The sequence below is a fragment of the Leucoraja erinacea genome, unplaced genomic scaffold, assembly GCF_028641065.1.
Source record: "Leucoraja erinacea ecotype New England unplaced genomic scaffold, Leri_hhj_1 Leri_1246S, whole genome shotgun sequence".
Classification (NCBI taxonomy): Eukaryota; Metazoa; Chordata; class Chondrichthyes; order Rajiformes; family Rajidae; genus Leucoraja; species Leucoraja erinaceus.
The window spans coordinates 5866-32974 of NW_026575502.1; the positions used below are offsets into that span (position 1 = coordinate 5866).

At 48.9% G+C, this 27109-nt stretch overlaps 1 protein-coding gene across 2 annotated transcripts; it reads right to left on the bottom strand.

Annotated features, from left to right (window-relative positions):
* Nucleotides 1–13225: 13225 nt before the first annotated feature.
* On the bottom strand, nucleotides 13226–23969 carry LOC129715558 (uncharacterized). 2 transcript variants are annotated; one of them, XM_055665430.1, is made up of 4 exons: nucleotides 23605–23969; nucleotides 21992–22135; nucleotides 18756–18872; nucleotides 13230–13432 (listed from the first exon to the last, which is right to left on the bottom strand). In XM_055665430.1, exons 1-4 carry the CDS (start codon nucleotides 23866–23868, stop codon nucleotides 13310–13312), a joined length of 648 nt encoding a protein of 215 aa, XP_055521405.1. In that variant the 5' UTR covers nucleotides 23869–23969; the 3' UTR covers nucleotides 13230–13309. The 2 variants fall into 2 exon arrangements, with proteins under 2 accessions (XP_055521406.1, XP_055521405.1); XM_055665431.1 differs by lacking the exon at nucleotides 21992–22135 and having other exon boundaries at nucleotides 13226–13432.
* Between the last annotated feature and the right edge of the window lie 3140 nt (nucleotides 23970–27109).

Sequence of the window (27109 nt, forward strand, 5' to 3'; positions counted from 1 at the left end):
TTTTTTTTCTTCGGTATTCACCAAGGAGAAGGATATTGAACTATGTGAGGTAAGGGAAACTAGTAGGGTAGCTATGGATACTATGAGGTTCAAAGTAAAAGAAGTACTGACACTTTTGAAAAATATAAAAGTGGATAAGTCTCCAGGTCCTGACAGGATATTCCCTAGGACATTGAGGGAAGTTAGTGTAGAAATAGCCGGGGCTATGACAGAAATATTTCAAATGTCATTAGAAACGGGAATAGTCCCCGAGGATTGGCGTACTGCGCATGCTGTTCCATTGTTTAAAAAGGGTTCTAAGAGTAAACCTAGCAATTATAGACCTGTTAGTTTGACTTCAGTGGTGGGCAAATTAATGGAAAAGATACTTAGAGATAATATATATAAGCATCTGGATAAACAGGGTCTGATTAGGAACAGTCAACATGGATTTGTGCCTGGAAGGTCATGTTTGACAATCTTCTTGAATTTTTTGAAGAAGTTACTAGGGAAATTGACGAGGGTAAAGCAGTGGATGTTGTCTATATGGCCTTTAGTAAGGCCTTTGACAAGATTCCTCATGGAAGGTTGGTTAAGAAGGTTCAACTGTTGGGTATAAATGCAGGAATAGCAAGATGGATTCAACAGTGGCTGAATGGGAGAAGCCAGAGGGTAATGGTGGATGGCTGTTTATCGGGTTGGAGGCAGGTGACTAGTGGGGTGCCTCAGGGATCTGTGTTGGGTCCTTTGTTGTTTGTCATGTACATCAATGATCTGGATGAAGGTGTGATAAATTGGATTAGTAAGTATGCAGATGATACCAAGATAGGGGGTGTTGTGGATAATGAAGAGGATTTCCAAAGTCTACAGAGTGATTTAGGCCATTTGGAAAAATGGGCTGAAAGATGGCAGATGGAGTTTAATGCTGATAAATGTGAGGTGCTACACCTTGGCAGGCCAAATCAAAATAGGACGTACATGGTAAATGGTAGGGAATTGAAGAATACAGTTGAACAGAGGGATCTGGGAATAACCGTTCATAGTTCCTTGAAGGTGGAATCTCATATAGATAGGGTGGTAAAGAAAGCTTTTGGTATGCTAGCCTTTATAAATCAGAGCATTGAGTATAGAAGCTGGGATGTAATGTTAAAATTGTACAAGGCATTGGTGAGACCAAATCTGGAGTATGGTGTACAATTTTGGTCGCCCAATTATAGGAAGGATATCAACAAAATAGAGAGAGTACAGAGGAGATTTACTAGAATGTTGCCTGGGTTTCAACAACTAAGTTACAGAGAAAGGTTGAATAAGTTAGGTCTTTATTCTTTGGAGCGCAGAAGGTTAAGGGGGGATTTGATATAGGTCTTTAAAATGATGAGAGGAATAGACAGAGTTGATGTTTACAAGCTTTTCCCTTTGAGAATAGGGAAGATTCAAACAAGAGGACATGACTTCAGAATTAAGGGACAGAAGTTTAGGGGTAATATGAGGGGGAACTTTTTTGGTCGCCCAATTATAGGAAGAATGTCAACAAAATAGAGAGAGTACAGAGGAGATTTACTAGAATGTTGACTGGGTTTCAACAACTAAGTTACAGAGAAAGGTTGAATAAGTTAGGGCTTTATTCTCTGGAGCGCAGAGAATTATCATTTAAAAATAAATTGGATAGGCATATGTATAAGAGAATGGAGGGTTATGGTATGAGTGCAGGCAGGTGGGACTAAGGGAAAAAAGTTGTTCGGCACGGACTTGTAGGGCCGAGATGGCCTGTTTCCGTGCTGTAATTGTTATATGGTTATATGAATGAATTCACATCTCTGGTTGAAAAACTTTTTTCTCACCTCAGTCTGAAATGACCTCCCCATTATTCTAAGACTGTGGCCGTTGGTTCTGGACTCGCCCAACATTGGGACGATTTTTCCTGCATCTAGCTTGTACAGTCCTTCTATCTATCTTCTACCTATTAACATCTCTATTACTAAAACTCTGATCTTAACCGTTTTTGGCCAGCTGTGGCGCGATTTCGGACAGAACGCCACCACCTACGGCCGTCATTATTGGCCACCTCGTTCGGAGCCCCCCTCCACCTTCCAGGAGTGGAGGATTTTTCCCGTCATTGAAAAATGAGAGAGATATTAATGTTTTTTCAAAATTCCCCATTCTCTCTGCCTCCCCCTGCTGGCGGCTGGGGAGGGACTATAAACCCGGATGTGTCGTGCCTCTCTCAGTCTCTGCCAGACCCAGGAAGCGTGAGGGTCACAGCTCTCTGAGCTGCGAATAACACTGAACGCATGTCTACTCCACTGTGAGTCCCCTCGATGCGGCTGTAAAGAGGCTGCTGCCTAATTATTTCCCTCGCTTTTTTTTAACGTTTGTGTTCACAAAATGTATTTTGGTTAACAGGTGGCTACTTTCTGCCCAATTGTTTGCCTCAACTTTTTTTTTAAAAAAGCTTGTGTTCACAAAATGAATTTTGGTTGTCAGGTGGCTGCTTGCTGCCTAATTGTTTGCCTTGGCTTGGCTTTTAAAATCGTTGCAACCATTGGCTGCCAGCCCAAGAATCCATTCGGCCCACAATGTCTATGCTAGCCCTCTGGAAACCAGTACCTTCGGCCTGCAACAACCAACACTAGCGCAACAGAAAGCCCCAACCCCCTCCCCACTGGCGAGCAATATTGGAATTGGTGGAGAGGTGGAATATTGCCTTGGTGACCAGCCCTCCCGTGTGATGCTGGGACCCAATGGGTTCACAGTCCAGTAATTTTATATGTTTCTATAAGATATCCCCTCATCCTTCTGAACTCCAGTGAATACAAGCCTAGTCTTTTCAATCTTTCCTCATATGACAGTCCTGCCATCCCAGGGATCAATCTCGTGAATCTACGCTGCACTGCCTCAATCACGAGGATGTCCTTCCTCAAATTACGAAACCAAAACTGTACACAATACTCCAGGTGTGGTCTCACCAGAGCCCTGTACAACTGCAGAATAACCTCTTTACTCCTATACTGAAATCCTCTTGTTATGGAGATTAGCTTTCTTCACTGCCTGCTGTACCTGCAAGCCAACTTTCAGTATACAAAGACGCCCAGGTCTCGCTGCATCTCCCCCTTACCTAACCTAACCCCATTGAGATCATAATCTGCCCCCTTGTTTTTGCCGCCAAAGTGGATAACCTCATATTTACCTATATTATACTGCATCTGTCACGCATCTGCCCACTCACTCAACCTGTCCATGTCACCCTGCAACCTCCTAACATCCTCTTCACAATTCACACTGCCACCCAGCTTTGTGTCATCCACAAACTTGCTAGTGTTGCTCCTAATTCCCTCTTCCAAATGATTAATATACATGGTGCTACCTAACTGAAGCTTGAACTCAGGACTAGATGAAAAGTTATACTTTATCATCTATGAACCTATCTCCAATGATGTATTATTAGTAAATCATTCCATTCTTTTTTTTATCTTGACATTTGTGGGGGGGGGGGTGGTTTCTTACTTTCTATCTATAAAAAACTAGATGCAGAATCAATCAACAATTGATAATATTAATAATGCACGACTGATATACATGAAATGTTTATAATATGTGTTTGCTCTAATAAAAATATATATTTTTTAATTCCCCGTTTTCTCACACGCTCCTTTCTTGAAAAGCGGGATAACATTAGCTATCCTCCAATCCACAGGAACTGATCCTGAATCTATTGAACATTGGAAAATGACCACCAATGCGTCCACTATTTCTAGAGCCACCTGACTGAGGACCCTGGGATGCAGACCATCAGGCCCAGGGGATTTATCATTCTTCAGTCCCATTAGCCTACCCAATACTATTTCTCGCCCGAATGAAAATTTGTTTCAGTTCCTCTGCCCCCTTAGATCCTCGAACCTCCAGTACATCTGGGAGATTGTTTGCGTCTTCCTTAGTGAAGACAGATCCGAAGTACCTATTCAACTCTTCTGCCATTTCCTTGTTGCCCATAATAATTTCACCCGTGTCTGCCTTCAAGGGACCCACATTTGACTTTGCTATTTTTCCCTTGACATATCGAAAGAAGCTTTTACTGTCTTTCTTTATATTCCTGGCCAGCTTCCCTTCGTACTTCATCTTTTCAGCCCGTATTGCCCGTTTTGTTTCCTTCTGTTTTTCTATGAAAGTTTCCCAATTCTCTGGCTTCCAGCTACTCTTTACTGTGTTATACATCTTTTCTTTTAGTTTTATTCTATCCCTAACTTCTCTTGTCAGCCACGGTTGCCTCCTACTCCCCTTACAATCTTTCTTCCTTTTTGGAATGAAATGATCCTGCATCTTCCGGATATGCCGATAAATCTCCTCTGTACTACTCTCTCTATTTTGTTGACATCCTTCCTATAATTGGGCGACCAAAATTGTACACCATACTCCAGAATTGGTCTCACCAATGCCTTGTACAATTTTAACATTACATCCCAACTTCTATACTCAATGCCCTGATTTATAAAGGCCAGCACACCAAAATCTTTCTTTACCACCATATCTACATGAGATTTCACCTTCAGGGAACTGTGCACAGTTATTCATTGATTCCTCTGATCAACTGCATTCCTCAATTCGCTACCATTTACCATGTAGTCCTATTTTGATTTGTCCTGCCTAGATGTAACACCTCACACTTATCAGCATTAAACTCCATCTGCCATCTTTCAGCCCATTCTTCCAAATGGCCTAAATCTCCCTGTAGACTTTGGAAATCTACTTCATTATCCACAACACCACCTATCTTAGTAACATCTGCATACTTACTAATCCAATTTACCACACCTTCATCCAGATCATTGATAAACATGACAAACAACAGTGGACCCAACACAGATCCCTGAGGCACCCCACTAGTCACCTGCCTCCAACCTGACAAACAGCCATCCACCATTACCCTCTGGCGTCTCCCATTCAGCCACTGTTGAATCCATCTTGCTACTCCTGCATTTATACCCAACAATTGAACCTTCTTAACCAACCTTCCATGAGGAACCTTGTCAAAGGCCTTACTAAAGTCCATATAGACAACATCCACTGCTTTACCCTCATCAATTTCCCTAGTAACCCCTTCAACGAATTCAAGATTAGTCAAACATGACCTTCCAGGCATAAATTCATGTTGACTGTTCCTAATCAGACCCTGTTTATCCAGATGCTTATATATATTATCTCTAAGTATCTTTTCCATTAATTTGCCCACCACTGAAGTCAAACTAACAGGTCTATAATTACTAGGTTTACTTTTTGAACCCTTAGACCCTTTGTGTGCGCTGAGTGTGCCAAGGGTTTCACCCGCATGTCCAGCCTGTGGCAGCACCGGCGTACCCTCAGCGGTGAGCGTCCCTTCCCCTGCCCATCCTGTGAAAAGGGCTTCAACCACCTGGACCACCTGCTGGAGCACCAGCGAGTCCACATCGGCCAGCGCCCCTTCACCTGCCCGCTCTGTGGCAAGGTCTTTGCCCGCTCCTCCAGCCTGCTGGCTCACTGCGATGTGGATAGGCGCTGTTTAGGTAGAGACAAAATGCTGGAAGGAATGGGTAACGTTTCTGGTCGAGATCCTCAGTCTCAATCCGAAATGTCACCCAGTCCTTCTCTCCAGAGATGCTGCCTGTCCCGCTGAGTTACTCCAGAGGTCGTAGAGAATTGAGGTCATAGTTTTAAAGAGGGGGGGTGGGTGTGGCCGTTGTGGTAGAAAACTGAGGGGTAACTTATTCACGCAAAGGGTAGTGGGTGTACGGAACAAGTTGCCAGATGAGTTAGTTGAGACGGGGACTATCACAACGTTTAAGAGGGATTTGGGCCAAATGCAGGTCGATGAGACTTGTGTGGATGGGACATGTTGACCGGCGAGGGAAAGTTGGGCCGAGGGGACTCTTTGACTCTTTTTTCTGCGATTCTTTGAAACACGACGGTTCCTCACAGACTGTTTAGTGGTGTGTACTCTTAATCCCTTCAATAAACCGACTTGCTCGAGAAACTCAGCACGGATCTACGAGATGTTTTATCTTAGGTCTGACCCATCTGAGGTGCGCCCCAGTTAATGCCAGATTCAGGGTACAGGTTGAGCGGCACAGTGTCGCCGCGCCAGAGATGCTGCTTTACGGAGCCAGAGACCCGGGTTCAATCCTTATTGCCGGTTCTGCCTGCACGAGGTTTGTACGTTCTCTCTGTGACTGCGTAGGCTTTCAGTGGCTGCTCCGTTTCCTCCCAGCTAATGTTTGTAGGTTAATTGGCTTTGGTAAAATTGTAAATTGTCCATAGTCCTGGAGGCATACAGCATGGAAACGGGCCCTTCCGCTGAACTTGCCCACACCGTTATCCCCATCTGCCTGCTTTTGACCTATATCCCTCTAATCCTACCCTATCCACGTACCTGTCTAAATGTTTCTTAAATATTGCGATAGAACCTGCTTCAACTACCTCCTCCATCTGCATTCATAAATCAGCCTCCCATTCCACTGATCGTTTAACAATATTCACAATTTTAGATTGTGAAACTTTTTTAGAAAGAACTAAGTATACTTTGGCTACTTAATAATTCAATGTGTGACATTTTATAACAATTGCTACAATTTGCAAGGCATACCCTCAAGTTTAAAAAAATGGACTGCATTGTTATTATTCCTATGGTCCATTTGGCATATTAACATTACATCATTTATTTTCATGACACACACACACACCATTTATAACCATATAACAATTACAGCACGGAAACAGGCCATCTCGGCCCTACAAGTCCGTGCCGAACAAATTTTTTTCCCCTTAGTCCCACCTGCCTGCACTCATACCATAACCCTCCATTCCCTTCTCATCCATATGCCTATCCAATTTATATTTGAATGATACCAATGAACCTGCCTCCACCACTTCCACTGGAAGCTCATTCCACACCGCTACCACTCTCTGAGTAAAGAAGTTCCCCCTCATATTACCCCTAAACTTCTGTCCCTTAATTCTGAAGTCATGTCCTCTTGTTTGAATCTTCCCTATTCTCAAAGGGAAAAGCTTGTCCACATCAACTCTGTCTATCCCTCCCATCATTTTAAAGACCTCTATCAGGTCCCCCCTTAACCTTCTGCGCTCCAGAGAATAACATTTGAGTTAGATAGAGCTCCAGGGGCTAGTGGAATCAAGGGATATGGGCAGGCACGGGTTATTGATTGGGGATGATCAGCCATGATCACAATGAATGGTGGTGCTGGCTCGAAGGGCCGAATGGCCTCCTCCTGCACCTATGCTCTATGTTTCCATCAGCTTGTTCCACACACATACATTTTGTGTGTGAAAAAAGTTACACCGTAGATTCCTTCGAGCCATCTCCCACAGGTTTGTAGGTTAATCGGCTTTGGTAAAATTGTAAATTGTGCCTAGCGGGTGTAGGATAGTGTTAGCATGCGAGGGTGGCTGGTCGCCGCGGACTCGGGGGACAGAAGGGCCTGTATCCGCGCGGTATCTACAAACTAAACTAAAATATTTGTCCCTCTATGCAAACAAGCGTAATACGATTTGATATCAAGTTCTTTAATCAGTTTGTGAAATATTTAATATAGGCACAAAGCGCTGGAGTACCTCAGTGGGACAGGCAGCATCTCTGGAGAGAAGGAATGGGTGAGGTTTCAGATCAAGACACTTCTTCAGTTGTAGAAAATTTGTCATCAGACTTACTGTCCATATTGTTGGTGGACCCCACCTCTTCCCTTTCAACCCAGTCCTTCTTAAATCTGTCCAGTTGTTCTTAAAAGGGGCAACCTTTCTTCTAGGGGGTCCTTCTTAAAGGGGCTCAGCTTTAAAACCCTACTGTCCTTGAAGGGGTCCGCCCTACTTGTAGTCGCTGTCTGTCAGATCATGGTGCAATTATATTCGATGCATCTCTGCCTTTCTCTCCCTCAAAATCCCATCTCCCTGCTCGCTACTCCTGCTACGTAAACTCCTCGACTGCTAGTAAGTTCTCTGAGGCTCCCATAGCCACCCCGACATCTGCACTGTCGAGGCGTCTCCCCTCCATCTCAGTACCGATGACCTAATTTCTTTATTCAACACCACTTGCTCTTCCATTCTAGATTCTGTTGCTCCTCTTAAAATGAAAAAGCCAAAGCCTAAAGGCTGGCCCTGGCTCAATGACACCACCAGAGCCCTAAGAAGAGAATGCAGAAAATCAGAACGGAAATCTGATAAGTTTCAAATTTCCTTTGAACTCCTGAAAAGCATTCTTCACAAATACCAAAAAGCAGTAAAATCTGCAAGAACAAAATACTTTTCCACCCTTATTTCCCAAAATGCTCATAACTCCAATGTCCTTTCTAGTCCCATCACCTCCATCATATGTCCTGCCCCCAGCACCAGCTTAACTGGGTCTCCTGCTAAGTGCGAGGAATTTACCACATTTTTCACCAGCAAAGTAAAGAACATCAGAACAAATATTTCCCCTCCCATCCATAACCTGGCTGTCTCATTGGTCTGTTCTTCAAAATTAGACAGTTTCCAACCCGTTACTCTACCCTCCCTTGTAAAACTGGTCACCACCATGAAACCCATTACCTGCCCCCTCGACACTGCCCCCTCTGCCCTTCTGAAGGATGTCATTACATTAGCCGGTCCCAGCATCCTCGCCATCTTCAACAGCTCTCTGGCCACTGGCACTGTTCCAACCTGCTTCAAGCATGCGGTGGTCCAGCCCCTCCTGAAAAAGCCCTTGAAAATGTAATTTTAAGTGAACTTATGCCTTATCTTCACCAAAATACTATCTTGGAAACTTTCCAATCAGGTTTCAGGGCCCACCACAGCACAGAGTCTGCCTTGTTGAAGGTACATAATGACCTACTGCTCACCGTTGACTCCGGCGACTGTGCAATTCTGCTCCTTCTTGACCTCAGCGCAGCATTTGATACTGTTGACCACACCATCCTAATTGGCCGTCTCCGGTACGGGGTTGGTATTGATGGCACTGCCCTGAGCTGGTTCATCTCCTACATCAAAGGTAGGAGTTTCTCTACTAACATAGGCAACTCTTTCATCTCCCCAGCTAGTCTCTGCTGTGGGGTTCCACAAGGTTCCATCCTTGGCCCCATTCTCTTCTCCCTGTATATGCTCCCCTTAGGCCAAGTCATTCAAAGGCACGGCATTTCCTTCCATTGCTACGCAGAAGATACACAACTCTATCTCCCCCTGAAGCCCAAAAACCGATCAAATCTACTTAACCTTATCCGCTGCCTGGAGGATATAAGGTGCTGGATGGCCCAGAACTTCCTCCAACTAAACGAGAGTAACTCTGAGGTCATCCTTCTCGGTCCCTCGGGCTCAATCCAAATGATAGCAGGCAGCCTTGGAAGCCTTACCCCATTACTCAAACTAAAATAAAACAATTCCTCCAGTTTGATGACCTCGAAAAGATCACCCACACATTTATCTCCTCCCGCCTCGATTACGGCAACTCCCTTTACACTGGCATCAGCCAATCTTCCCTGTCCCGCCTGCAACTGGTCCAAAACGCCGCAGCGAGACTCCTGACGGGTACCCGAAAAAGGGACCACATCACCCCGATCCTGGCCTCTCTCCACTGGCTCCCTGTGCGGTTCCCAATAAATTTCAAGATCCTTCTTTATGTCTACAAAGCCCTTAATGGGCTTTCCCCCACCTACATCAAACGTCTGCTTACCCACCACACCACCTCCAGGTCCCTCAGATCAGTCGACGGGGTTACTGAATATCCTGCGGTCCAGGCATAAGCTCAGGGGCGACCGCGCCTTTGCGGTTGCAGCTCCTAGACTGTGGAACAGCATCCCTCTTCCCATCAGAACTGCCCCCTCCATCGACTCCTTTAAGTCGAGACAAAACTCATCTTTACTCACAAGCCTTTCTTGGCGTCCTCTGAGGGAGGGCTATATGTATGTATTTATGTATGTACTTAATCTATGAACCAATGTTGTATAACGTTAGTAACTCCACCAATGTAAAGCACTTTGGTCAACGAGAGTTGTTTTTTAAATGTGCTAGAGAAATAAAAGTGTCTTCACAGAGGGCACCAAATTTCTTAAAGAGGGCAGTCCTTTGGGGTACAATCCTTAGATATGACTTCTTAAATGGACAGTCCTTCTTAAAGGGGCAGTCCTTAAAGATGCAGTCCTTCTTAAAGGAGCAGTCCTTGAGTGTATCTTTTTTCTTAAAGCGACAGTGTATTTGAAAGATGCAGTCCTTAAAGATACAAACCTTAAAGGTATATTCCTTCTTAAAGGGACAGTGCATCATGAAGGTGTTTTCCCCCTTAAAGTGATAGTCTTTCATAAATGGACTGCCCTTTCTGAAAAGGACAGTCCTTCGTAATGGAACAGCCTCTCTTAAAGGTAAAGTCCATATTAAAGGGACAGTCCTTCTTAAAGCTACAGTCCTCAAGAGTATTTTCCTACTGAAAGGGACAGTCTCTCTTAAAGGGACCGTCTTTCTTAGGACAGCCCTTCTCGACAGAACATCTTCCTTAAGGGACAGTCTCGGGAGAGAGGGTGGAACGAGGAAAGGGAGGGGGAAGGGGAGGGGAGAGGGGGGGAGGGCGGTAGAGGGAGAATGGGGGGAGAAGGGGACGGGGGGGGGGGGAGAAGGGAAGAGGAGGGGGGGGGAGGGGAAGGGTGTGCTCTCCTTTCCCCATTAGAGTTTCCGGAAGAGGGAGAGGAGACCGCGGTGGTCCCGGGGAGATTGGGAAGGGGAAGGTGTGTCGACTCTACCCCCTCCCCTTGAACTCTCCCCCCGCCTCTCCTGTCCATGCTGAGTCTGTAGCTGCTGTCGTAGAATAGTCTGTACATCCTCCTGTTGAACAGAGAGTGGAGGGAGAGAGTTTGGAGCGAAGAGGGGGGAGGAGGGGAGAGGGGGGAGAGAGAAAGAGGGGAAGAGAGTGATGGGAGCGAGAGAGAAGGGGGAGAGAGAAGGGGGAGTGAGGGAGAGGGAGACAGAGGGGGTAGAGAGCGAGGGTGAGAGAAAAAAGGAGTGGAGAGTGAGAGAGGGGGGTCAGTGATGGGATAGCGAGGGGGAGATAGATAAAGTGGGAAGAGGAGGAGGAAGGAGAGAGATGGGAGCGAGAGAGAGAGGGGGAGAGAGAAAGGGGGGGGAGGAGAGGGAAGAGAGGAAGAGGGAGAGCAGGAGAGAGCGAGGCAAAGGGGGTTGGAGAGAAATTGATTAGAAGGGTCCTTTATCGCCCTCAATCCAAAGTGCTTACCCCCCGCCCCCACTACAAAAGGGCAGCATGGTGGTGCAGCGGTAGAGTTGCTGCCTCACATCGCCAGAGAACCGGGTGTGATCCTGACTACGTGTGCTGTCTGTACAAAGTTTATACCGCCTCCCCGTAACCGCCGTGGGATTTCTCCGGGGGATCCGGTTTCCTCCCACAGTCCAAAGACACCCAGGTTTGTAGGTTAATTGGCTTGGGTAAAATTGTAAAATGTCCCCAGTGTGTAGGATAGTGTTAGGGTGCGGGGGTCGCTGGTCGGCGCGGACCCGGTGGGTCAAATGGCCAGTTTCAGCGCTGTACCTCTAAACCAGTCGTTCCCAACGTGGGGCGTACGCCTCACAGGGGGGCAATTTGATTTTTAAGGGGGGCAATTGAGCGCGACTGACGAGGTCAGGGTCCAAATTTTCGTTTTATTTTTTTTTTACAATTTTTTAGTAATTTCTTGCTCAGAACTTTAACTGTCTTTTGTTTATTTCATTTTTTTTTTCATGGATGCCATGTTCTTTTGAAGCTTGTTTAAACCAAGGTATTGGCGTTTTAAGCTTCTTCAGCTTTCAGAAACGGAGTTCACTTTTTAAATGATAAGAATTATATATCACCACATGGGGGGGGGGGGGGGGGGGGGGCATCAGGATTTTAGAGGTGATTAGGTGGGACATGGCCAAAAAAAGGGTGGGAACCACTGCTCTAAACTAAACCGGTGTGAACAAGTGAACAAGTAGTAAACACTGCCCAGTCCATCATCGGTTCTGACCTTCCTTCCATCGAGGGGATTTATCGCAGTCGCTGCCTCAAAAAGGCTGGCAGTATCATCAAAGACCCACACCATCCTGGCCACACACTCATCTCCCTGCTACCTTTAGGTAGAAGGTACAGGAGCCTGAAGACTGCAACGACCAGGTTCAGGAATAGCTACTTCCCCACAGCTATCGGGCTATTAAACCTGGCTCGGACAAAACTCTTATTATTAGTAACCCATTATCTGTTATATGCACTATATCAGTTTATTTATTCATGTGTATATATATCTATATTATGGTATATGGACACACTGATCTGTTTTGTAGTCAATGCCTACTATGTTCTGTGTGCTGAAGCAAAGCACGAATTTAATTGTCCTATCAGGGACACATGACAATAAACTCACTTGACTTGACTTGATCGCTGGTCGGCGCAGACTTGGGAGGCAGAGAGGGAGGGAGAGGGAGAGAGAGAGGGGGGGGGGAGAGAGAGGGGGGGGAGGAGGGAGGGAGAGAACGGACTCACCTGCCAGTCCTCTAGTTCTTGACTAAGTCGAACCTTGTGACGAACGGTGGTGATAAGTTGCCGACTTAGAGAATCTCTTTCATCCCGAACTTGTTCCAGCTCTCGCTCCAACACACGCCTCCGAACCCAGAGAGAGAGGGTCAGAGAGGAGAGAGAGGGAGGGCAGAGAGGGAGGAGAGAGTGGGGGAAGGTGAGGCAGGAGAGAGTGAGGCGAGGGTGAGGGGGGAGAGGAAGAGAGAGTAAAGGACAGGGTAGAGAGCGAGGGGAGAGAGATGGGGTGAGAGGGGAGAGAGGGAGAGTGGGAGAGAAAGAGGGGAGAGAGTGAAGGGAGAGTGAGGTTGGAGAGATTGGGGAGAGAGAGGAGGGGAGGGAGAGAGAGGGGGGAGAGAGAGAGAGAGAGAGAGAGAGAGAGGAGTGAGAGAGTGGAGACAGCGAGGGAGAGGGGGGGAGAGTGAAAGAGGGGGGAAAGAGAGGGAGAGAGAGAGAGTAGAGAGGGAAAAGGGGAGATAAAGAGGTGAAAGAGGGTAGAGAGCGGGAGGAGAGAGCGTAGAGTGGAAAGAGGTGGGAGAGAGAGAGAAAGTGAAGAGAGAGGGGGGAGGAGAAAGAGGGGAGGAGAAAGAGGGAAGAGAGGGGTAGTGAGAGGCGGAGAAATGGAGAGAGTGAAAGAGAGGGGGGAAGTGAGTGAGAGGGGAAGGGAGAGAGGGGGAGAGGAGTGTGAGTGGGGAGAGAATTGGGCAGGAGAGAGTGGAGGGAGGGAGAGGGGGAAAAGAGGGGGGAAAATGGTGGGGGAGAGAGAGAAGTGAAAACCCGGAGTTGGTCTCACTTGCGGATCGCTTCGTCCCGGGAGTGGATGGCCTGCTGTAAGACTCGGAGCGGATCACTGTCCTGGATCGGCTCCTGCAGTTCCTCAAACTCTGCGCTGTCTCCCACCTGTACTCGACCCTGGTGAGGGAGGAAGGGAGGGGAGAGAAGGGGAGGGGAGGGGAAGGGAGGGACGGAGGGAAGGGTGGGAGAGGGGAGAGAGTTCAGCAAGCTGTTTTCCACCTTCTCTCCCTCCCCCTCTATCCTTAAGGGGAGTAAGGGGCGACCACGGCTGACAAGGGCAGTCAGGGACAGTATAAAAATAAAAGAGAAGTACAACGTAGCAAAGATGAGCGGGAAGCAAGAGGATTGGGTAATGTTTAAAGAGCAACAGAAAATAACTAAAAAGACAATACGGGGAGAAAAGATGAGGTACGAAGGTAAGCTAGCCAAGAATATAAAGCAGGATAGTAAAAGCTTCTTTAGGTATGTGAAGAGGAAAAAATTAGTTAAGAGCAAAGTTGGACCCTTGAAGACCGAAAAAGGTGAATTTATTATGGGGAACAATGAAATGGCAGATGTTGAACATGTACTTTGGATCCGTCTTCACTAAGGAGGACACAAACAATCTTCCTGATATAGTAGTGACCAGAGGATCTGGGGTGAGGGAGGAACTGAAGGAAATCCACATTAGGCAGGAAATGGTGTTGGATAGACCGATGGGACTGAAGGCTGATAAATCCCCAGGGCTTGATGGTCTGTATCCCAGGGTACTTAAGGAAGTGGCTCTAGAAATCGTGGATGCATTGGTGATCATTTTCCAATGTTCAGGATCAGTTCATGTGGATTGGAGGATAGCTAATGTTATCCCACTTTTCAAGAAAGGAGCGAGAGAGAAAACGGGGAATTACAGACCAGTTAGCCTGACCGGTGGTGGGAATGATGCTGGAGTCAATTACTAAAGAGGTAATAATGGGGCATTTGGATAGCAGTAAAAGGATTAGTCCGTCAGCATGGATTTATGAAAGGAAAATCATGCTTGACTAATCTTTTGGAATTTTTTGAGGATGTGACATGTAAAATGGATGAAGGGGAGCCAGTGGATGTAGTGTATCTAGACATTCAGAAAGCCTTTGATAAGGTCCCGCACGGGAGACTGGTGACTAAAATTAGAGCACATGGTATTGGGGGTAGGGTGTTGACGTGGATAGAAAAGTGGTTGGCAGACAGGAAGCAAAGAGTAGGAGTGAACGGGTCCTTTTTGAATGGTAGGCATTGGCGAGTGGAGTGCCGCAAGGCTCGGTGTTGGGGCCGCAACTGTTTACCATATATATTAATGATTTGGAAGAGGGAATTAGGAGCAACACTAGCAAGTTTGCGGATGACACAAAGGTTGGTGGCAGTGTGAACTGTGAAGAGGATGTTAGGTGGTTGCAGGGTGACCTGGACAGGTTGAGTGAGTGGGCAGATGCGTGGCAGATGCAGTATAATATAGATCTTAAGCAGTTGGTCCCCTTTTATCGACTTTTTGGAATCATGTGATGCAGCGGTACCGTAAAGATTACTGATTTCAGGTCAGGTCGTGGATAGATTTACATCTCCGAATAAAGATTTGAAAATTTCTCTTTTAAGGGTCTTTTTCTCCTATTTCTACTTTCCATTTTTTCTTTTCTTATACACACACTTCACGTTTTTCTATTTTCTACTATCTATTTTTCCTCTTTTTCTCTTCTCCAATTGTTTTGTGTTTTTTTTTCCTTCTTCTTGTCTTTCTTATTTCATTTTCAAAAACATAAAACTAGAGGTTGCTCATGGAATGTATAATTATGTTATGACATAGTTGGCACCTAAAATTAGGTCCCACTGTATTGTTTTGTACTGTACTAGCTTCTAATAAAATAAATTTTTAAAAAAAAACAAAAGAAAATCCACTTTGGCGGCAAAAACAAGGGGGCAGATTATTATCTCAATGGGGTTAGGTTAGGTAAGGGGGAGGGGGAGGTACAGCGAGACCTGGGTGTCCTTGTACACCGGTCACTGAAAGTTGGCGTGCAGGTACAGCAGGCAGCGAAGAAAGCTAATGGAATGTTGGCCTTCATAACAAGAGGATTTCAGTATAGGAGTAAAGAGGTTCTTCTGCAGTTGTATAGGGCTCTGGTGAGACCACATCTGGAGTATTGTGTACAGTTTTGGTCTAATTTGAGGATTAGTGATTGTGATCGTGATTGAGGCAGTGCAGTGTAGGTTCACGAGATTGATCCCTGGGATGGCAGGACTGTCATATGAGGAAAGATTGAAAAGACGAGGCTTGTATTCACTGGAGTTTAGAAGGATGAGGGGGATCCTATAGAAACATATACAATTATAAATTATAAAAGGACTGGACAAGCTTGATGCAAGAAAAATGGTCCCAATGTTGGGTGAGTCCAGAACCAGGGGCCACAGTCTTAGAATAAAGGGGAGGTCATTTAAGACTGAGGTGAGAAAAATCTTTTTCATCCAGAGAGTTGTGAATTTATGGAATTCCCTGCCACAGAGGGCAGTGGAGGCCAGATCACAGGATGGATTTAAGAGAGTTAGATAGAGCTCTAGGGGCTAGTGGAATCGAGGGATATGGGGAGAAGGCAGGCATGGGTTATTGATAGGGGACGATCAGCCATGATCGCAAGGAATGGCGGTGCTGGCTCGAAGGGCCGAATGGCTCCTGCTGCACCTATTTTGGATGTTTCTATGTTTCTAACCTACAAACCCGCACGTCTTGTCACATTTTACTTGTCACATTTTTTGAGGATGTGACAAGTAAAATGGATGAAGGGGTGCCAGTGGATGCCTTTGATAAGGTCCCGCACGGGAGACTGGTGACTAAAATTAGAGCACATGGTATTGGGGGTAAGGTGTTGACGGATAGAAAATTAGTTGGCAGACCGGAAGCAAAGAGTCGGAGTGAACGGGTCATTTTCAGAATGGCAGGCAGTGTCGAGTGGAGTGCCGCAAGGGGAAACTCTTTACCGTATATATTAATGATTTGGAAGAGGGAATTAGGAGCAAAACTGGCAAGTTTGTGGATGACACAAAGCTGGGTGGCAGTGTGAACTGTGAAGAGGATGTTAGGAAGTTGCAGGGTGACCTGGACAGGTTGAATGAGTGGGCAAATGCGTGGCAGATGCAGTATAGTAGAGATAAATGTGAGGTTATCCACTTAGGTGGCAAAAACAAGGGGGCAGATTATTATCTCAATGGGGTTAGGTTAGGTAAGGGGGAGGTGCAGCGAGGCCTGGGCATCCTTGTACACTGGTCACTGAAAGTTGGCTAGTGGAATCAGGGGATATGGGGAGAAGGCCGGCACGGGTTATTGATAGGGGACGATCAGCCATGATCACAATGAATGATCACAAGAGGACGTACAGAGACAAGATGGAGTTACAGATGGAGCAGCAGGACACCAGAAGCCTGTGGCAGGGGCTACGGATTGTAACCAACTACCGGAGCACCCCTCCCTCATCCGCATGTGCCGGCACCTCCCTAGCTGATGACCTGAACTCCTTTTACGCTCGTTTCGAGAGGGGCAACACCACCCCAGGTCTGCCGACTATCGACAATACCGCCAGCGGGCTGGCTACCGAAGCTGAAGGGAGGAATGTGCACACATTCTCGCTGTCCGAGCACGACGTGAGGAGGGCACTGACACGGGTGAACACGAGAAAAGCTGCAGGCCCCGATGGCATCTCGGGGCGAGTACTCAAGTCCTGTGCTCACTACATTATTCAACCTCTCCCTGGACAAGTCCGTGGTCCCTGGACAAGTCCGTGGTCCCTGCCTGCTTCAAAAAATCTATCATTGTACCGGTACCTAAAAATGCCTCCCCAGCCTGTCTGAATGACTACCGTGGTGGCCCTTACCTCGGTAGTCATGAATTGCTTTGAGAGGCTGGTGAAGAAACACATCTGCGCCTTCCTCTCTCGGAACATGAACCCGTTGCAGTTCGCATACCGTCCGAACAGATCCACGGACGATGCGGTCTCCCAGGTCTTGCACACCGCTCTCTCCCATCTGGACAGCCAGAAGGGGGGCTACGTGAGGATGCTGTTCATAGACTACAGTTCAGCCTTCAACACGATAGTCCCCACCAGACTGGCCGGGAAGCTAATGGTATTGGGGCTCAACACCTCCCTGTGTGCCTGGGTCCTGGACTTTCTCACCGCCAGGCCCCAGGTAGTCAAGATGGGAGGGAATACATCGAAGTCCCTCACCCTGAGCACAGGATCGCCCCAGGGTTGCGTCCTCAGCCCCCTATTGTACTCCCTGTACACACATGACTGTGTGGCTAGGTTCAGCTCCAATTCAATAATTAAGTTTGCTGATGACACTGTGGTGGTGGGCCTGATCTCAGACAACGATGAGAAGGCCTACCGGGAGGAGGTGGCTGATCTAGCACTCTGGTGCCAGGAGAACAGCCTCCTCTTGAACATCAAAAAAACAAAGGAGCTGATCATGGACTTTAGGAGGGCACATCATCCGAGGACGTACACTCCATTGAGGATAAATGGGGATCCTGTGGATAGGGTGAACTGTTTTAAATATCTGGGAGTCCACATCTCTGAGGATATGACATGGGCATCACACGCCTCAGCACTCGTGGGTAAGGCAAGGCAGCGCCTTTACCACCTCAGGCAATTGAGGAAATTCAGTGTCACCGAGGATCCTCCAGTGCTTCTACGCAGCGGCGGTGGAAAGCATCTTGTCCGGGAACATTACCATCTGGTTTGGGAATTGCTCTGCCAAGGACAAGAAGGCTCTGCCGAACGCACTATGGGAACTTCACTTGCCCCCCTGCAGGAACTATATATCAGGAGGTGCAACTCCAGAGCCAACAATATCATGAGAGACCCCTTCCACCCCTGCAATGGACTGTTCCAGTTGCTACGGTCAGGCAAACGCCTCCGTTGCCATGCGGTGAGAACGGAGAGGTTGAGAAGGAGTTTCTTCCCAGAGGCCATTCGGACTGCAAACGCCTATCTCACCAGGGACTAACTCTACTGAACGTTTTTCCTTCCATTATTTATTATGTAAAGGTATATGTGTGTTATGATTGTGTTTATAGGTTGTTTGTCTTTTTGCACAAAAGTCCGCGAGCATTGCCACTTTCATTTCACTGCACATCTCGTATGTGTATGTGACAAATAAACTTGACGACTTGACTTGAATAGCGGTGCTGGATGAAAGGGCCCAATGGCCTCCTCCTGCACCTATTCTCTATGTTTCTATGTCTTTGTGGGACTTGTGAGGGAACTGGAGCACCCGGAGAACAGCCACGCAGGTCACAGGGAGATCATGCAAACTCCACACAGGCAGCACCTGTGGTCAGGATGGAACACGGGACTCTGGCGCCGTGAAGCACAAACTCTGCAGACACGGGCGAGGTAATACGATGGGTACAACTCTCCCTCCACCCTCTCCCTCTCACCTGTTGTCCACTCCCCGGTCTCTCAGGAGTCTCCAGCTCCCTCCGGGAACGTTCTGGAAATTTCTGGAAATATCTGCTCTCCTGAATTCCGGAAATTTGTGCCTGGTCCGGCCTTTCCTGACAATTTGGGGGAGGGGGAGAGAGGGGGGGGGGAGGAGAGAGAGGAAGAAGGAGGAAGAGAAAAGGGGAGAGAGGGTGGGACAGAGATAGGGTGGATAGGGGGGATAGTAGACAAAGGGGGAGAGAGGAGTTGAAGAGAGAGAGAGAGAGGAGAGGGAGCAGCTAGAGAGGAGAGAGTGGGAGAAAGAGGGAGAGTGAAATGGGAAGAGAGAGGGAGAGAGGTGGTGCGGTGGAAGTGATGGGAGGCAGAAGTGGGGATAGAGGGAGGGAGAGAGAGCCATTAGTTAGGGGATGAGGATTCATCCTGCCTCCCATTCTGCTCCCCGTGTTGCTGAAGGTTATTCAGCCCATCTAAATCAGTGCTATCTCCTTAACGCCTCACACCCACCCTTCAACTCTGACCCTAAACAGTTCCATGGACAGAGGAGGGGGAGAGTGAGAGAGGAAGCGGGAGAGACGTGGGGTGAGAGGGAGAGGGAGGGGGAGGGAGAGAGAGGGAGAGGGGGAGGGGGAGAGACACAGGGAGAGAGCGAGAGGGAGGGAGAGGGAGGGAGGGAGAGGGATAGAGGGGGAGGGAGGAAGAGAGAGAGGGGGAGACGGATGGAGGGGAGGTAGCATGACAGTGTCATGGTGGGGGTGGTGTGGGTCTCTCTCTCTCTCTCTCTCTCTCACTCTCTCTCTCTGTCTCTGTCTCTCTCTCTCTGTCTCTCTCTCACCCCCCCTCTCTCTCTCTCTCTCTGTCTGTCTGTCTGTCTGTCTGCGATAGAGTTTCCACTAGTGGGAGAGTCCAGGACCAGACGGCATAGCCTTAGAATTAGAGGACTTGAGGAATTTCTTTAGCGAGAGGGTGGTGAATCTGTGGAATTGTTTGCCACACACAGTTCTCGCCCCCCCCCCCCCCTCACGTCAGTCTGAAGAAGGGTTTCGAGCTGAAAAGTTGCCTATTTCCTTCGCTCCATAGATGCTGCCTCACCCGCTGATTCTCCAGCATTTTTGTCCACCTTCACTTTTCAAGCATCTGCAGTTCCTACTAAAACAGTTGTGGAGGCCAATTCAGTGGATATATTTAAGGCAGAGGTAGATAGTACAGGTGTCAGGGGTTATGGGAACAAGGCAGGAAAATGGGATTAGGAGGGAGAGATAGATCAGCCATGATTGAATGGCGGAGTAGACTGGATGGGCCGGATGGCCTAATTCTGCTCCTAATCTGAGGAAAGACATTCTTGCCATAGAGGAAGTACAGAGAAGGTTCACCAGACTGATTCCTGGACTTTCATATGAAGAAAGACTGAATAGACTCGGCTTGTACTCGCTAGAATTTAGAAAATTGAGGGTTGATCTTATAGAACCTTACAAAATTCTTAAGGGGTTGGACAGGCTAGATGCAGGAAGATTGTTCCTGATGTTGCGGAAGTCCAGAACAAGGGGCCACAGTTTAAGGATAAGGTGGAAATCTTTTAGGACCGAGATGAGAAAAACATTTTTCACACAGAGAGTGGTGAATCTCTGGAATTGTCTGCCGCAGAAGGTAGTTGAGGCCAGTTCATTGGCTATTTTTAAGAGAGAGTTAGATGTGGCCCTTGTGGCTAAGGGTATCAGGGGGTATGGAGAGAGGGCAGGTACGGGATACTGATTTGGATGATCAGCCATGATCATATTGAATGGCGGTACAGGCTCGAAGGGCCGAATGGCCTACTCCTGCACCTATTTTCTATGTTTCTATCACCAATGAACTCTCACCCTATCTGTCTCTCTGTCTCTCTCCCTGTACCTCTATCAGTGTGTGAGTGTCTCTCTCTCTCTCTCTCTCTGCCCTGGGTGTGTGTTTCGCTCCCCGGTTGAAGGTGGTGGAATGTAGTCAGACTGGATGGGACAGATGCCTGGCAGAAAACGCCCAGTGATCTTAGTGTGTGTGTGTGTGTGGGTTTGTGAACAAAAAATCCTGGGGAAACTCAGCGGGTGAGGCAGGATCTATGGAGAGAAGGAATAGATGACGTTTCAGGTCTCAAAATGCTTTTTGTTTTCTTGTCAGGGGACAGAAAATACATGATTACAGTCGAGCTGTCCATAGTATGCAGAAACGGGATAAAGGGAATAACGTTTGGTGCAAGATAAAGTCCAGTAAAGCCCAGTTATAGATAATCCGAGGGTCTCCAATCAGGTAGATGGGAGGTCAGGACTGATCTTTAGCAGGTCAGATGATTCCTCAGTTCCATGAAAAGAACTGGGAAGAAACTGTCCCTGATTCTGGAGGTGCGCATTTTCACAATTCTGTACCTCTTGCCAAGAGACAATAGACAATAGGTGTAGGAGCAGGAGCAGGCCATTCGGCCCTTCGAGCCAGCACCGCCATTCAATGTGATCATGACTGGTCATCCCCAATCAGTACCCCGTTCCTGCCTTCTCCCCATATCCCCTGACTCCGCTATCTTTAAGAGCCCTATCTAGCTCTCTCTCGAAAGCATCCAGAGAACCGACCTGAGGCAGAGAATTCCACAGACTCAACACTCTCTGTGAGAAAAAATGTTTCCTAGTCTACGTTCTAAATGGCTTACTCCTTATTCTTGAACTGTGGCCCCTGGTTCTGGACTCCCCCAACATCGGGAACATGTTTCCTGCCTCTAGCGTGTCCAAGCCCTTAACAATCTTATATGTTTCAATGCCTGATGGTGGAGAGGAAAGAGGGATTGACTGGAGTGAGAGTGTGTGAGTGAATGGGAGTGTTTGTGTTAGTCCAAGAATCATACAGTGGGAGCTTCGGCCCAACTGGCCACATCGTCCATCATGCCCCATCTACACTAGACCCACCTGCCCACGATTGGCCCATATCCCTCTAAACCTGTCCTATTGATTGTACCTGTCCATATATTACTGAAACGTTGGGATCGTCCCAGCCTCAACTACCTCCTATGATGTGCGTGTGTGAGAGAGAAATGGAACGATGCTGGCTGAGCTTCACTGTGTCTGTGTGTGATTCTCCCATGATTCTACCCAATCCCGAGCCTGTAGCCCTCTTTTCATCCCTCGCTCCCTCTCCCTCCATTCCTCACTCCCTTTCTCACCATCACTCCCTCTCTCCCTCCCTCCCTCTCACTCACTCCATCCCTCCATCTCACCTCTCCAGGCCTCCCTCTCTCCGCAGGCCTGTCCCCCCTGCTCTCTCCCCGTAGCTCGGATTCCAGCGTGTGAACTCGAGGCTCCTTCATCCTCGACTGCCCCTCGCCCCTCCGACTCAGCTCCCTCTCCTCTCTCGGCAGTCCCTGGTGAGAGGGTTAGAGACTCATCAGTCAGGGCGGGGGGGGGGGGGGGGGGGGGGGGGGGGGGGGCGGGGGGGAGGGAGGAGGGGGGGGGAGTAATGCTGGGGGGAGAACGTTTGAAGTGTAGGCCCGGGCATATGCCTGGTCTGTAGGCCTAGGCCTTTAGCTCCTTCCAGGCCTTTAGGCTTAAGGTTTTAGACCTGTGTCTAGTCTGTAGGCCTAGGCTTCTGACCCATGGCCAGGACAGTGGACCAGGCTTTGGGCTCCATTCGAGGCCTGTAGGTCTAGGCCTTTAGCCGCTTACAGGTATGTAGGCCCAGGCTTTTAGGCCTGTGTCTAGCCAGTAGGCTCAGGATTTTATGCAACTTCCAGGCCATTAAGCCCAGGCTATGGCCTACGTTCACGGCGAGTAGCCCCACACATTGAGGCCTGTGTCCAGCCTGTAGTTTAGTTGAAAGATACAGCGTGGAAACAGGCCCTTCAGCCCACCGTGTCCGCGCCGACCAGCGATCCCCACACACTAACACTATCCTACACGCTAGGGACAATTAACATTGACCAAGTCAATTTATCCTACAAACCTGAACGTCTTCGGAGTGTGGCAGTAAACCGGAGCACACGGAAAATACCTACACAGATCACGGGGAGAACGCACAAACACCGTACAGACAGCACCCATAGTCAGGGTCAAACCCGGGTCTCTGCACTGTGAGGCAGCAACATTGCACCACCGTGCCACCCACATCATTACACAGTATCCTGTAGGCTCAGGCTTTGTGTTGCATTCAAGGCCGCTAGGCCCAGCCTTTGACGCCACTGTCTAGCCGGGAGGCCCATGTTTTTAGCCACGTACAAGCCAGTTTTTTTGGCCTTTCTAGCCTCTAGGCCCGGACTTTGAGGCATCTGTCTAGCTGAGGCCTGTAGGCCTTAGTTTTAGGCTCCATTCAGGCCTGTAGGCAAAGGCTGTTCGGCAGGCAGCGAAAGCCTGGATTTGAAGTGAGGGGGGGAGGGAGGGAGAGAGCTAAGGAAGGAGGGAGGGAAGGACGGAGGGAGGGGAGTGGAGGGAATGGGGGTGGAGGAGAGGAAGGGAGAAAGGGAGAGGAGGGAGGGAGAGGAGGCCCAGGCTCTATAGCCACTTCAAGACCTGTAGGCCTAGACTTTTAGGCATGCGCCTAGCCTCTAGGCCCGGACTTTGAGGACTCCATCTAGCTTGCAGGCCCAGGTTTTAACCAATTCCAGGCATGTAGGGCCCAGCATTAGGCTCCATCTCAGCCTCTAGGCCCAGACTTTAGCTACCTCCCAAACTGTAGGCACAGGCTTTGGCTCAAAGACTTGTAGTCCCAGGCTTTGGTTTCCATCTCAACCCCTAGGTCCTGGCTGTTCGGAAGGGCAGTGAAAGCCTGGATTTGAAGGCCATGGGTTTGGGCGGAAGGTTGAGTCGGGCCTAATGCCTTAGGCTCTGTGGGACTCACCTCCGTCTCCCACTCGGGCGGCTCCATGCGGCGGCCCAGCTGCCCGGCCTTCTCCGCCAGGGCCCTGGCCAACTCCACGATCAGGAACAACTCCTGCCCTCTCCTCCTCAGCGCCTCCTTCAGCCTCTCGGCCTCCTCCTCCTGCTCCCATCCGGGGCCGGGCCTTGGGGTGTAGGCATCACGCCGGCCCAGCGGGAAGGCCAGGAAATTCTCCTCCAGGGCCGGCCACACTCCCTCAGGCTTCAGGCCTCGACGGGCTGACATCAGTCCCCTGACTTCACCAACAGTTACCGGAGAGGCTCAGTGCCCAGAGTAGGCCTGGCTCACTCTCACTCACTCACTCACTCACTCACTCACTCACTCACTCACTCACTCACCCCACTCACTCACTCACTCACCCACCCACTCACTCACCCACTCACTCACTCACTCACTCACTCACACTCACTCACCCACTCACTCACTCACTCACTCACTCACTCACTCACTCACTCACTCACTCACTCACTCACTCACCCACTCACTCACACACTCACTCACTCACTCACCCACTCACTCACTCACTCACTCACTCACTCACTCACTCACTCACTCACTCACTCACTCACTCACTCACTCACTCACTCACACTCACTCACACACTCACACTCACCACTCACTCACTCACTCACTCACTCACTCACTCACTCACTCACTCACCACTCACTCACTCACACTCACTCTCTCACACTCTCACTCACACACACACACACACACGCACACACACACAAAAGCTCCCACTCCCGTACACACTCTCTAGCACAAGCACTCACACACTCACACACACACTCTCTCACACTCACACTCACTCACTCACACTCACTCACTCACTCACCACACCCACTCACTCACCCACTCACTCACTCACTCACCCAATCACCCACTCACTCACTCACTCACCCACTCACTCACTCACACTCGCACACTCACATCCCCACTCACTCAATTCCTCCTCAGTCTCCCTCCCTCCCTTAATCTATCACTCACACTCCCTCCCTCGATCTCTCTTTCCCTCTCTTCCTCACTCAGTCCCTGCATCTCCTTCTCTCACCCTTTCCTGCAATCCCCTTTTATCAATCTCCCTCTCTCCCTCCCTCAATATCCCTCCTCTCCCTCCATCTCTTTATTCTTCCCTCACTCTTTTCCTTCCACCTTCCCTCCCTCACTCACTATCTCCCTCCTGTCCTCATTCACTCGCTCCCACAATCCCGCATTCTCTCCCCCTACACTCAATCTCCTCACTCTTCCCTCTTTCACTTCCTCTCTAATCTCCCCGTCACTCCCTCTCTCAATATACCTCCCTCTCTCTCTCCTCCCTCACGACTGCCTTCACGCTCTTCCTCAATCTCTGCCACTCCTCCCCCCCCTCTCTCTCTCTCTCTCCCCCTAATCTTTCAAATACCACAAATGCACACTCGCTAAAAACTCTCTCTCCCGGTCACACACACTCTCCCTGTGTCTGTCTCCACCCTGGCCTCTTGAACCAGTCGCTCCCACACAGCTCTCTCCCCTCCCCGCCTCTTCCTCCCCTCCCTTTGCTCCTCCCTCCTCTCCTCCCCCCTCCTGCCAGAGAGAGAGAAGTGAGAGAGACGCGCACACACAGACCCAAAGATCTTATAGCGAAGCGCAGCACAGACCGACAGAGGGAGAGAGACAGAGAGAGAGACAGAGAGAGAGTGAGATCGAGAGAGGGAGAAAGCAAGATAGTTACAGAGAGGAAGACAACAGAGTGACAGGGAGAGAGGGAGAGAGAGACAGAGGGAGAGAGAGAGAGAGAGAGAGAGAGAGAGAGTGAGAGAGAGAGAGAGAGAGAGAGAGAGGAGAGAGAGATAGGGAGAGACAGAGAGAGAGAGAGGGAGAGAGGGAGAGAGAGAGAGAGAGGGAGAGAGAGAGGGAGAGGGAGGGAGAGAGAGAGGAGAGGGAGGGAGGGAGAGAGGGAGAGGGAGAGAGAGGAGGAGAGAGAGAGGGAGAGGGGGAGGGAGGAGGGAGAGAGAGAGAGAGAGAGAGAGGAGGGAGAGAGGAGGGGGGAGGAGAGAGAGGGAGGGGGGAGGGGGAGAGGGGAGGGAGAGGGAGGGGAGGGGAGAGGGAGGAGGGGAGAGGGGAGAGGGAGAGGGGGGGGGGAGAGGGGGAGAGAGGGAGGGATGGGAGAGAGAGAGAGAGGGAGATGGAGGGAGAGAAGGAGGGAGAGGAAAGGGAGAGGGAGAGGGAGAGGGAGGGAGGGAGGGAGGGGGAGGGAGGGGGAGAGAGGGAGGTAGAGAGAGGGAGAGGGAGAGGGAGGGGGGGAGAGAGAGAGGAAGGAGGGGGGGAGAGGGAGGGGAGAGGGAGAGAGAGGGAGGGGGAGGAAGGAGAGGGGAGGAGGGGAGCGGGAGGGAGGGCTCCACCAACAATGCCCCCCACGGATCGCCACCACACTTACAGCTGGGCCAAACACTGCAGCAGCTGCAAAACCCGAGACAAAGAAAAAGACCCACAACTGGGTATGGGGAGGGAGGGGTGGAGGGAGAGGGAGATGCAGAGGGAGACGGAGAGGAAGGGAAGTGAGTAAAACTATCAGAACTGGTTAGGGTATGGAACCCATTTAAATTATTATGTGGAACAAGGAAATGGCAGAAGAGTTGAACAGGTACTTCGGTTCTGTCTTCACTAAGGAAGACACAAACAATCTCCCATATGTACTGGAGGACAGAGGATCTAAGGGGGTCGAGGAACTGAAATAAATTTTCATTCGGCGAGAAATAGTATTGGGTAGGCTAATGGGACTGAAGGATGATAAATCCCCTGGACCTGATGGTCTGCATCCCAGGGTCCTCAGGGAGGTGGCTCTAGAAATAGTGGATGCATTGGTGATCATTTTCCAATGTTCAATGGATTCAAGATCAGTTCCTGTGGATTGGAGGATAGCTAATGTTATCCCACTTTTCAAGAAAACAAATTATAAAGAATTATAAAATAATTTTTAAGAAGGGAGCGAGAGAGAAAATGGGGAATTACAGACCAGTTAGCCTGACTTTAGTGGTGGGAAAGATGCTGGAGTCAATTATTAAAAAGGTAATAATGGGGCATTTGGATAACAGTAAAAGGATTAGTCCAAGTCAGCATGGATTTATGAAAGGAAAATCATGCTTACTAATCTTCTGGAATTTTTTGAGGATGTGACAAGTAAAATGGATGAAGGGAAGCCAGTGGATGTAGTGTATCTAGACTTTCAGAAAGCCTTTGATAAGGTCCCGCATGGGAGTGGTGACAACAATTAGAGCACATGGTATTGGGGGTAGGGTGTTGACGTGGATAGAAAATTGGTTGGCAGACAGGAAGCAAAGAGTAGGAGTGAACGGGTCCTTTTTAGGAATGGCAGGCAGTGGCGAGTGGAGTGCCGCAAGGCTCGGTGTTGGGGCCGCAACTGTCTACCGTATATATTAATGATTTGGAAGAGGGAATTAGGAGCAACACTGGCAAGTTTGCGGAT